General features: G+C 32.9%; 1 protein-coding gene across 1 annotated transcript; it reads right to left on the bottom strand.

The window, feature by feature from the left end:
• Positions 1–2,962: 2,962 nt before the first annotated feature.
• Positions 2,963–8,964, bottom strand: LOC118036776 (calcium-transporting ATPase 1). Its single transcript, XM_035042598.2, has 7 exons — positions 8,521–8,964; positions 8,186–8,240; positions 6,146–8,097; positions 5,423–5,581; positions 4,394–4,565; positions 3,978–4,276; positions 2,963–3,521 (listed from the first exon to the last, which is right to left on the bottom strand). Exons 1-7 carry the CDS (start codon positions 8,695–8,697, stop codon positions 3,273–3,275), a joined length of 3,063 nt encoding a protein of 1,020 aa, XP_034898489.1. The 5' UTR covers positions 8,698–8,964; the 3' UTR covers positions 2,963–3,272.
• Between the last annotated feature and the right edge of the window lie 4,272 nt (positions 8,965–13,236).

Here is a 13,236-nt window from a genome sequence, read left to right as displayed (position 1 = left end):
ATGTGGGTGGAGGTGAGGATGCAATCGGTCCAGTAAGTTAAGGGGAGTTTGGTTTGAAACATGAGAGCTCTTGCTACATTGAGTAGATGCTGATGTTTCCTTTCAACTTTGCCATTTTGTTCAGGTGTCTCAACGCATGTTGTTTGATGAATAATGCCATGGTCTTGGTAAAAATTTGGCATGTTAAACTCTTGTCCATTGTCTGTCCTGATAGTTTTAATGCTGGTAGTGAATTGATTATGAACATAGGTGAGAAAGTTGCTTAGAAGACCTCTAGTATCAGATTTTGATTTCATTAAGAACAGCCAAGTGAATCTACTGTAATCATCTACAACAGTAAGAAAAAATTGATGACCAGTGTATGAAGTAACAGAAAAGGGTCCCCAAATGTCAATGTGGACCAACTGAAAAGGCTGTGTAGATGTATGCATGGATAATGGGAAGGGCAGCCGTTTTTGTTTGGCTAAGGGGCAAATGTCACAAATGGAGTTTCCAGGGGAATTGATTGAAGGATCTATTTTGTGAAGAATGTTGATTTTGGAAGTAGGAATGTGTCCTAAACGAAAATGCCAAAGATCAGTGGTGGCAGTACAAGATTGAATTAATGTTGTGGAAGATGGACATTCTGTAGATTGATCAGTAGGTTTGTGGAGATGGTATAAGCCAGATTCAACTTCAGCATGCCCAATCGTCCTCCATTTGTTGAGGTCCTGCAGGAAGCATTTTGTGTGAAGAAAGAACAAGCCAACAGTGTTATCAGCAGTTAGTTTTGAAACAGAAATAAGATTAATGTGGAAAGATGGTACATAAAGGGCATTGTGTAAGGTTATATCAGGTGAAAACTGAACCTTCCCTGAAAAAAGAATAGGCACTTTGTGGCCATTTGGCAGATGAACCTGACTTTGTGTTGTTCTTTGGAGGATTGTGTAGACTCCAATAGATAGTCTTGCTTGGCTTTGAAATATGAAGAGAATAGTGCTACCGAGAAACCAACTAATCATTCGTCGATTTTTCTCAAAAAAAAAAATATAGAAGAAAAGGCCATTTATTGTTTTTCCTGTGTGGTCTTGACTGAAACCAGAGATAAGTGCAGGTTTGGTTGACGTCTCCGGAGATACCATTTATTGTGAAGAGTTTTCTTATCTCAGAAGTCCAAGAGACACAACTCTGCGGTCAATACTGGCAAATAAGCAACTCGGTAATCTCTCTGGCATTAGCACCAGCTACCATTTTTGCTGGTTCATTGTATCTAGGTGTGAACCATCATCAAATCTTACTTTCTTCTCCTATATGTACATGTAAAGAAGATTTGTGATAATTTTTACTGTAGTTATGATTTTAAAAAATAAAATTTAAAAAAATTATATATTATAGATTTTTTTTATAAATAAGATTTAAAGAGAGAGATTTTAATAAAACTCGTATATTGATTAATAGTTGTAAAAAAGTTAAAATTTCAACCACTCCGCAGCACATTGCTAAAACATACCTTTATCCTCAATAGTCGAAATTAGAGTACAGTTTCACCATTAATATTTAATGCATCGAGCATGTATTTGTTTAGGCATATTTACACATGCAAGACACCATTTTGGTGACGGCAAGGAAAGTTTCCACCTTTAGAGTGAAAAACGACTCTTTTTTTTAAAAAAGGGATTGTTTGATTTTGTTTTTCAAAAGTATTTAAAAAAAATTATTTTTTTTGTTTTAATTTTTGTTTTAATTTTTATATCATTTTAATATATTTTTAAATAAAAAATACTTTAAAAGATGAATGTTATAAAAGAAGAGTTTCGTTTGAATGTTCATCTCCATGATTTGAAAGGGTGCTTTCTATCTATTTACATCAGCTAGAAGTGAAAGCTTAAAAATCAAGGCAGTAATTGTCCAGGCCCGGTCAACCCATTTTGACCACTTGATGCGTTGCAAAGAGCCCCAAATTAGGCAAAATGAGCCCATTATTATTATTGGATGCTTACAGTATGCTCGCATAGACCATAAGATAATTCTTTTAAGATACGTTGAAGGTGTCCATGGAACAATATTATCCATCGTCAAACTTTTTGGCATCTTACTCGTAACGGCATCTCTAAGAGGAAGAGGAGAGCTATTTAAAAGACAAATCATGACATGATTTTTTGAGTAGTATATATATGATTTTTTTTTTGTTAATATACACTTTAATGATAAAAAAACTATATAAAAACACTAAATGTATTTTAATATATTTATTGTACCAGAAAGTGAAAAATCACACGTTGTAGGAATGGCTTTTTTCGGGAGAAATCAGATTTTAACATTTTATATGGCTATCCTGATGTGGTATGATGAGCCAAAAATAGCATATTTTTAATCTGGCTTCTCGTTTATCATCAACATTGAAGATTCTTTAATGGGAGAGCTATGTGAGGAGCCAGAATAAATAATTTATTTTAAATGTCCAAGGAGATAGCTATATAGGATGCTAAAATCCTTTTTATGAAAATAAAAATTCATTCCTATATGTTTTTTTGGAGGAAAACCATAAAATGGAGGGAACATTTTAACTTTTTTTTCCTTTTAAACTTCCCCCCTCTTTCATCTATGTAAAATAAAAAATAGCTTGTTAAAATGGCCTTTTCCATTGAAGGATAGCATGAGATAAAAAGCGAAATGACACTAGTCAAAGTCCTATAATGATCATTTCAAATGCCATTGAAAATGCTCTAATACTTGCATGTATGGAGATTCATAGTTGGCCTCTGCCTTCTACACAGAAACTGGTTCGATATAAAACCCGATCTGATCAGACTCAGAATCATCAGATTATCAGGACAGCCCATTAGAGGCAGAGTTTAATAACAATTATCGTATTTTGGGCAGATTGAAGCAGGATATTGAGGTAGAGGGCATTAGATGATGACGATTTATAACATCAAGTTCCCATGTTGATCTGAAAGAGCATGCACTAAAAGAGCCCTAATGGTCAAACTTAAGGTTTTATTTATAAATCCACAGTACAATACTTCTCCTACCAAAGCTTACTAGTCAGTGGTGAGTTTCAGAAGTTTTTAGTCAAGTAGTAATGATTTCAGGCTTCCAATCAAATCATCTACGACCATTGCAAGGCATCTAAGGCCCAAGTAGCCTTTCAATCTATTACTGTGCAAACAAAAAAAAAAATCTGCTGCTGTACGATGAGGTAATAGAAAAAACCAAAGAACGAAAAGGGGGGAAATATCATGAAAGAAAATTTGATGACCAATGAAGTACCTTGTCTACTAGCTTAGATTTCAGTTTGAAACCACAGGAATCATCTTCAAAGCAGCTGCGATTGGCATGCCAAGGAATCCAAAGAAGACGCTGACAAACCACTGCTGCCAGCTGAGAGGAGTTGTGTTCGCGAATGTACCCAGGAATTCAACAATTATAATTTGGAAAAAGGCAGTGCAGGCGAGCACAGACACAAACACATAGTTTTCCAGTATGCCTTTGAACACGTTTATCTTTTCCATTTCTCTGGAGCTGATCTCATTGAAAACCTGGAGGATCGATAGAGGTTCATTGTCAGCAACACAAGTAAAATCTGCACAAGCCTACAATTAGATGACTAATAAAAAGGTAACGCAACTCATTTTGCTCCATCAGCCAGCAAAAGCATTATCATTATCACATTGCGGTTGATTTTAAAGGAAGAGAGAAGGCAGTAATTAGAAAAAGAAAGTGTAATGCTTGACATAATATCATTAAAAACTTTCCGTAAGAAGCATTACTAAAAAAGAAATATGTTTCGATGAAGGAGAGAATATAGAAAACATGCAATTAATGCATAACATTGAGCGAAAGTCTGATTGACAGCCCTAACATATCAGAAATAATTGCCTGCATTATACAAACACATGCATGCAGCATCTGTGAAAATTTTAACAAACATGGCCCTTTTTCTCTGGATACAAAATTAAAGCATGTTCATTTAGTTTCAAATGTGTCAACATTACCTGACAGAAGACAAATGAGTTAAAAATGAGTGTGTTCAGTATCAAATCAGAATCTGGCCCATCAAGTTGAAAAACTGCTTTTCCTCTCGTCTGAAGGTACCATATAACAACAAATTGGTACAAGGACTGCCCCAAAATATTCCTCCACATTACATTACTGATAAAGTTTCCTTTCCTTCCAACGGGTGATCTCTTCATCAAGTCATCATTTGGAGGTTCTGTGGCTAATGCTAGTGCTCCCAAAGTATCCATGATCATATTGACCCAGAGAAGCTGAACGGCTGTTAGGGGAGCATTTCCTGTGAGAACACCAAACCCCAAAGCATAAGTGGAAAAATAAATAGTTTGGTCATCTCTCTGCAGTTTTCCGGGGAGATGAATTTGAAGGGAAAATGATTAGATCATACTCCAAATACCTGTCAAACAGGCTGAGGAGAAGTTGACAATCAAGGCAACCACGTTGACTGTCAGTTGAAACTGAACAAATTTTTGAATGTTTATATAAACAGAACGTCCCCATTTTGCCACCGTCACAATTGTGGAGAAGTTATCATCCAGAATTATGACATCAGCACTCTCTTTGGCCACCTTCAGAACAGGAGGATGCTTTTCAATATATTTAATAGGTTTGGGAAAATTTTGGAAACACAGGAAGCGGTTCACGATTTAAATGACAAGGTAGAGTTGACGGCAAGGAATTAGAGTTTCTCATCAAGGATCAACAAGAATGCAAACAGTTCAAAATACCTGAAAACAGTGTGCATCATAACTGCTGCACTTGACAACTAAGAGGTGAGTATAATAACGAATCAAGTACTGCTAATTTAGGGAACCTCTTATTCTGTCTTTACCAAATGTTTCAGAGAACAAAATTTAGTTCAAATTAAGATTGAGCATGTTATAACATACAGTCAAATAAGAAATCAATTGATCCTCCTCAAGACAAAGATTACCAACTACATAATTGTTCATCTTTAAGGGGAAGATTGCATTTCCAATTACAAAATTACTACCATTATTTTTTTGTCTTAACCATCAAAGGCAAGTCAGTCAAAGATCTCAATATCCCATTCTGGCTTAAGTTCAAAGAAAGCAAATAACTACGAGAATTTAAGGTAAGATGGCAGAAACTGCTAAAAATGTTTATGTTCATTCAAGTGGTAGAAAAATTTGCAGACACGATCAAAGAGCGCCTATGCTTGGTATACAAAATTCTATGTAATTCATCAAAAATAGGTGACATGTACTCTTTTCATACTGAGCTTTTGTGCTTTAGCAGAAACTTGTCATTCAACAAAAAATTGAAGTGAAGATGGCTAATATATTATTTTTTTTGCATGCAATTTCTTCAATGATTCTATGCATAAATAAAGCTTTTATAAAGAAATAAAGAGGGAGGGTGTCCAGCAGAAGCCTATATGGCTGACAGATTTAGCAAAACAAACCTCAGTCCCCGCAATGCCCATTGCAAGTCCAATGTCTGCTTCATGAAGTGCTGGAGCATCATTTGTACCGTCACCAGTCACTGCAACCACTTCCTGAAAAGTTGTCCGTAGGTGCTTCACAAGGGCGTGCTTATCCAATGGAGATGATCGAGCCATTACCTACAAATTGTAATGAATTGTTGAGCATGCAAGTTTCTGACAATTAGTAGGTGATGAGAAAAATGTGAAGAAAAATTCATATGGAAAACAAACTTCGGTTACTGATCAAAGACTCCTACTACCCCATGAGAAAAATAAATTAGTATGTTTATGCATGATTCTTGGATTTCAATTCTTGCAATTACTCCCATCATAATTACTTAGCAAAAATATATAATGATATAATGCAAGTGACAGTACTAGGATAAATGTTTCACGCTGTAAAAACACAACTAAATAGCAGAAGAAATTTTATCATTCTTCAAAAAAACAAGCAACAGAAGCAAAGCGCCTAATTGTCTAATGCAAACCATATCAGAGACAGTATCAAGAATAAAACATTGAGCAGGAGACACACTTTAACATAAATCACTTCGTGGATAAAGCCAAAGAAAAAAACATTCGAGACAACAAATAATGTCATGAAAAAGAGGTTGCATCTTAAACTCTCATAGAATTGAAAAACACTTCATCCACTAAATACACCCTCCCTAAATTAATGGAAAGAGAAAAAATTAGATGTACCTGAAGTTTTGGAATAAGTTCTTGCAATTCCTCTTCACTCTTTTCCCGAAATGCTGGTCCTTCAATTGCTATGCCATCATCAGTCAAAATCCCACATTCTCTAGCAATAGCCTTTGCAGTGGTTAAGTTGTCTCCAGTTACCATCCGAACAACAATTCCAGCTGACCTACAGATAGCAACAGACTCCTTGACACCAGGGCGTACTGGGTCTTTGATACCCACAATACCTATGCAAGTGTAACCCTCAGAAGGAATAGGGCTTTCATCGGAGTATTCATTTCCTATTTCCAGGTACGCAAGGCAAAGAGTTCGAAGGGATTCACCAGCAAACCTTTCAATTATATCGTTTAAATGATTGATGGATGCTTCATCAAGGGGAACAACCACACCATTTGAGTCAATAACTTTATCACATGCAGCTAAAACTATTTCAGAAGCACCCTTGCAGTGTGCCCTGAAACCTCCATTAGGTAGCTCTATAACCACCCCCATTCGCTTCTTTGTAGAGTTGAATGGTTCAACCTTCACAATTTTTGATTTCTCTTGTTTTTGTCGGGAATCTCCACCAAGTAACAGTCCAAACTCTAAAAGAGCAGTTTCAGTGGGAGTTCCCAGTATCTGAACTTTCTTTTCCTCATTGACAACAACTTCTCCCCCAGTGTTGTTAAATATTGATTCAAGCAAAACACTCTTCGCTAAATCAGGAATTGCTGATCCAAAAGAAGTAGTGCTCTCAGAGCTGCCCACTTCCCTAGTTTCACCAGAAACACATGCTTTTACAACAGTCATGTGGTTAGTTGTTAGAGTCCCAGTTTTGTCACTACAGATAGTTGTGCTAGATCCCATTGTCTCACAAGCAGCCAGATTGCGGACAAGTGCCTTATCATTCATCATTTTCTTCATGGCAAAAGCAAGACTCAGAGTCACAGCCAATGGCAGCCCCTCAGGAACTGCAACTACAACAATTGTAACAGCAACAGCAAAAAACTCCAACATTTCCCTGGCATCATCTCCAGACCAGATCCAGTGGGTTCCTTCTCGAAGCTTACGGTTACATAATCCTTGTACCAGGACAGCAAATGTTACAACAGCAAAAAACAGGCCTATTTTTCCTATGATAGTCGCTACTCCATTCAGTTTTACCTGCAATGGGGTCTCGTCGTCTCCTCCTTCACTAAGAGTAGCCATCAGCTTACCCCATTGTGTTCTCATTCCAACAGTGGTCACAAGCATTTTACACGACCCATCCTGAACTTTGGTTCCAGAAAGGAGAAAAGGATTCGCAGCATTCACATTAACTGGTTCACTCTCTCCTGTTAAACTTGATTCATTTATTAACACAGAAAACCCTGAAACAAAAAGTCCATCAGCTGGAACCTGATCTCCAATAAAAAGATGAACAATATCACCAGGAAGTAGATCGTATATTGAGATCTTCTGCCTCACAGCATTTCTGGTAACCTGAACTGTAATCTTCTTTTTCTCCCTGTTCAAATCTTTGAACTGCAGAGATTGCTTATAATCACTTGTGGCAGTGACAAACACAACAAGCAGAATGCTCGCAACAATTCCAAGTCCATCGTGGGAACCTTTTGGCCATCCTTCCATAGCTATGCCAACAATAAGAGAGACAAGAGCACAAACACCGAGGATCATAAGGGTCATATCTTGAAGGGCTTCCCACACAAAAACCAAGAAACCTCGAGGCGGGCTTTCAGTAAACTTATTAATCCCATAAATTTCCTTCCTTCCATTTACTAAATCCTCAGAAGTAGAAATCCCATCGTTGATTGATGTGGAGAGCTTCTCGGCAATACCCTCCACCTCACCGTGAATTTTCAGTTTCTTAACATCATGACCTTCAACAATGGAACCCAGCTCATCCGCACAAATTTGAAAACCAGCTTCCTCGACCTCCTTAGGTACAACGTAATCACTGGACAAATTTAAACCTGTCCAAAATAAGAACAAGAGTCAGCTCTAGATCTAAACCCTAGAACACCCCCCCCCCTGAATTTTAGTAGCGTAAGGGATTCTCACAATGTATAAACTGAAGAGCAGCTTTTGAAACCAAGACAGCAACTCTAAGCTTCTCCTGCAATCATGAAAATGTGTAAGAAGGATCACATAATTTTTACTTTGGTTCTATAGCAAAAACCTTCAAATAAACAGCAACTGATCAAAAATCAATCTGCCATGATCTTTAAGCGATAAATTAACCCAATAAATCCAATAAATTAGAAAAAAAATATTAACAGAAAAAATCAAAATCCACAGAAATCTGAGATGGTCACCAACTCAACTTTCGTCAAACACGAATCCTAAATACAAAAAAGAGATTGAAAAAAATCAGATTGAAAAGAAAATGAGAAGACCTGATTGGATCGACGAATAGCCTCAGCTTCAACTCGTTTAGAGAGATTAGCAGTGAAACGAAACCTCCTTTTGCGATTCTTAACTAACCAACAAAGTTTCCTCCATCTCTGCAACGCTTCATCCGATGAGTTCTTAGCCTTCACGTCACCGAAGTTCTCATTCAAGTAGTTCTCCATCAGATGATGGTTCCTCCTTGTTTAAGTTTCTTCAAAGCACGAAACCAACACTAACAGTGTTTAAAATCTAGACTATTCCTCTAGTTCTACCGAACTGCCTCTTCTGTAAGGAATCGACGGACGGGACGGGACGGGACGGGACGGGACGGGCTTCGCAGGTGAAAGTCTTGTTGTCCAAGGAGGAAGGTCAAAGTATTTGATGCAAGCAGGCTTGTTGAGTGGAAGAACTCGCAGAGTAGATGGTAATTTTTCCCCGTCTATTTATTTTATTTTTGGCGATCTGATTCGTTGTTGTTGGGGACACCGCGTTACTGTTCATGTGGGGTTGGTAGTTGCCATAAGAATATTGACAGTGTGACGTTGACGTGAATGCCACCGAGATATTTTCCTTTGCTTTTCTTGGTTTCGAAACTTGTTTGTTAGACCCGATTGGCTAAAAAAATCAACAATTCTAAGCCTTATTCAAATCAAGTATTAAATTAAATTAAAATAAATATTGATTTTATAAATTTATTTAGGTTGTTCGAAATTATATTCCAATTATATTTAAAAAAAATTATTTTAAATCAATAATTTTTATTTTTTTATATTTTTTTGATATTTAAATGTTTAAATAATTTTTTTTTATCACAATAACTTTATTTTAATATATTTTCAAGTTAAAAATACTCTGAAAAGTAATATTTACTACACTTTAACCCTTAACCTAAATAGATTTTTTTAATAATTTAATTGTTTTTTTCATATTGATCCAAACGTGATGAAAACAACACCACTTTTTTATTGGCTGACAAATAGTTTTTTTGGAAGATAGATTCTTAAAAAATGAATCAATGTTTATCAATGTTTTGGGAAAAAAATTGAAAAACAATTTATAGTTTTTTAGTTATGTTATGAAAAATAAATTATAAAATAACATTTTAATTTTTTTATTAAAAAAATGATAACAAGATCTATAGATAAAAAAATTGAAGGATAATGATATTGAGAAAAAATCAATTGTATAAATTATTTTAAATTAAATAAATATCAATTAAAAGAATGAAGATTTACGATTAAAAAAATAAAAGAAAAAATAAATAATAATTAAAATAACTAAGAAAAATATTTAATATAAAAATTAAATTTAAATGATAAAATTAAAAAAAATATATTCAAAATAAAATGTATTAAAAAAACTGATGAATAATCCATTAAAAAAACATGATATTTTGTTTTTTTAAGTTGAAAAAATTATTTTTGAAAATTGAAATAAAACAGTTTTCTCTCTAATATGTTATCAGATGAAATGATCTTCTTTTTATTGATATTTTTTCAAGTCACTGTAATTTATGTTTACAGTGTTTTTTAAAAAAATTAGGAATTTTTTTATTTTAAATTAATTTTTTATATATTTTTAAATAATTTCAATACACTGATATCAAAAATAATTTTTTAAAATTAAAAAAAAAATATTATATAAAAAATATTTTAAAAAATAATTTTACAAATACTTTTCTTTTTCCAAATCTTTTCTCGGACGGGGTTTGACGACCAGTCGTCACGTAACAACTTTCCCAAGCGGGAATTTCAGATGGCTTTTCAGGCAGTTTTTCTTATGCTGAATTTCCATGCAAGTCCAAGTCCGGTGCCTGGAAGGATGCGTGGGTCTCTTCTCCTTGTACTTTCATTATAGTTTCTAGGTTGTTTCGTCCTCAACAGCGTGTCGGTTTTACGAAAGTAGCTGACCATCGGTCGCCCTAATTGATTGTCTGCGTTGCCTGTTGCCTATTGCCTATTGCCCAGCTCCTAAAGCTCGCATGAGACTGTAATATTAAAAATAATATAAATTATATTTTATAATTTCACTTAATAAATTTAAGTTTTTAAATTAAAATAATTTTTTAATATGAAATCAAAATTTTAATAACTAAGTGATCACGAGTTCGAATTTCATAATCTCTATTTATTTAATAAAAATTAAGTATAAAATAATATAAATTTATGTAAATTTTAAGTTTAAAAAACTTTTATTTAAAAAAAAATATTATAAAATAATATAAATTATATTATAAAATCTCATTTAAAAATTTAATGTATTAAATTAAGATGGTTTCTTCTCACTGCTATTTTTCATGAGCAGTTGTTTCAGAGCTTTTTTAAATTTTATATTATCCTTGTCAGAATTGAGCGGATGACATGATAGGGATCACATGGGGGCCTATGGAGCAGGTAAAGTGATCTGATCTCCGCTTGCTGCTGGACCATACCCAGAATTTGAATCGTAGTTGCCAGGAAATTGGCTATCCGCAGCTTCTTTCCCGTGACCCGGTAAAACCAGTGACGCCGGCCGAAAGCCATTGAAAATATCCCGGGCAAGGTTTTATCTAGCTCCGCAACTCTTCCAAATTATCCTGAATTTGACTGAGAATTCACTTCATCGAGAGCACTTGGTTTTTCGGCTCCTCAATAACGACAGTAATGTGGGATGCTAATATTTAATTTCAAAAAATGATATATTTATTTGTTTGTTTTAAAAGTATTTTTAAAAAAAATTAATTTTTTTTATTTTTTTATTAATTTTAAATTAATATATTTTTAGTGTTTTCAAATTATTTTAATGTGCTAGTATTAAAAATATTTTTTAAAAAATAAAAAATATTATTAACATATATTTTAAAATAACAAATTATTTAAAAAGCAATCAAAACTATATTATCAGATAAATTAACTAAAAATATATTTATATTTTCTGTTCCTATGAATCCAATAGGTTTAGGGCAAGCTCGTATATTAGATAATAGGGTAATTTATTGGCTCTGATTATCTAGACCATATTTTTTTATCAGTGTGACCGATATAGATAATGCTTGATATTCATTAAAGATCTTTTATATATTTAGTTCATTTAAAAGAAATTGCAATTATTTTTTAGAGAAGAATAAATGGTTTTTTTTTAACAGTACATCCTGCTTATTTCTTAAAAAAAAAATAGATTAAAAAAGAAATAAAATATCCTTGAATAACTCTACAAGTTCACCAACCCCCCCCCCCCTCTATATATATTCGAACTTAGCGTCAACGGGCAAAATAATATATGATTTCTCGCTCCCATTTTTTTTTACTTTTAAATTTTAATGGAGGCCCCACCACTAAACACAAGTTTTTAAGCTGGCACATTGTCAGCACATAGAAGAATTCATTAGTTCACCAATATCGATGTGAGGAATATGCTTTCCATATTATAAAGATAAACTCTGATTTTAAATTTCAAAATATTTTTTAAAAAAATTTAAAATTTTTTATTTATATTTTAAATCATTTTGATGCATTAATTTCAAAAATAATTTTTTAAAAATAAAAAATATATTAATTTAATATATTTTTTAATTTTAAAAAAAAAAACAATTATAATTACACTTCCAAATACTATCTTAATTTTTATTAACATATAAGTTGATCTGTGAATGCTTTTATTATATAAAAAAAAAACCCAAAAAAGTTGTCTTCTTTGTTAAGAAAGCATGTTTTCTTTATTTTTCTTCTTAAATTTAATCCCTGATATCAAAACCTAAGAGAATTTGTTAAAATTCCTAAAAATGTAATAGGGTGATGTGGGGGACACGCGTCAAGAATCTCCGAAGATGCCCACTACTCGTCCACTTTTTAATTCTCTCTCCTTTTTTTTTTAATCCTTTCAAATTGTTGTCCTTCTCAGCTTTACTCGTCAGGATTGCAATTGGGCTATTCAGAAGCTTCTCTAGAAAAGATTAAAGAAAAGTTTATTTCAAGGAAACACGTTTATGACCTTTGACCAAACCGTACATGTAAAGGCTGCTGAAAGAGGCCGTGTTATAATTTGTTACCGTTTTGTAGCTTTTGGTTGTTTTTTTAAAATATTTTTTATTTAATATTATTTGTGATTATAATTATTTTTAAAAAAAATTTTATTTAAAAACATATTAAAATAATATTTTTTTTTATTTTTAAAAAATTATTTTTAATATCAACACATTAAAATAAACTAAAAACACTAAAAAATATATTAATTTTAAGTAAAGAAAAAAAAATATTTTAAAAAATATTTTTAAAATATAAAAACAAACCAGTATTATCTCTACATCTAAATGTTTCTAATAATAATCCTGTGATATCCAGGAAGTTTCAATTTCACCCCTTGGTGGTAAATTAAACTATAACTAAAAGGACCTAGTCTTTTACTATGGACTGCACAGTGCAGTCCACAGTAAAAACTGAGCTGTTTTTTTTTTTTTTTTTTTTTTTCACTTTTTGCTTTTTTTTTTTAAAGTTGTTTTTTTCTTCATTTTTTCTTTTTTAAAAAATGGATATATATATATATATATATATATTAATGTTGAATTATTTTCTATCTCAAACTTTTATAACACACATTTCGGGTTTAACGGGTTAACCCATATTTTTTTGATGGTTTTTCTTTTTAATTAATTTTGTTAAATTAATCATGGATCAACTTGGTTTTATGGGTTAACCCGTCAATTTTTTTTTCTATGTAGTTATCAAATTTTCATGACGCGAATC

This window comes from Populus alba, chromosome 14, assembly GCF_005239225.2.
Source record: "Populus alba chromosome 14, ASM523922v2, whole genome shotgun sequence".
Classification (NCBI taxonomy): domain Eukaryota; kingdom Viridiplantae; phylum Streptophyta; class Magnoliopsida; order Malpighiales; family Salicaceae; genus Populus; species Populus alba.
This window is presented reverse-complemented; position numbering and strand designations above follow the sequence as displayed.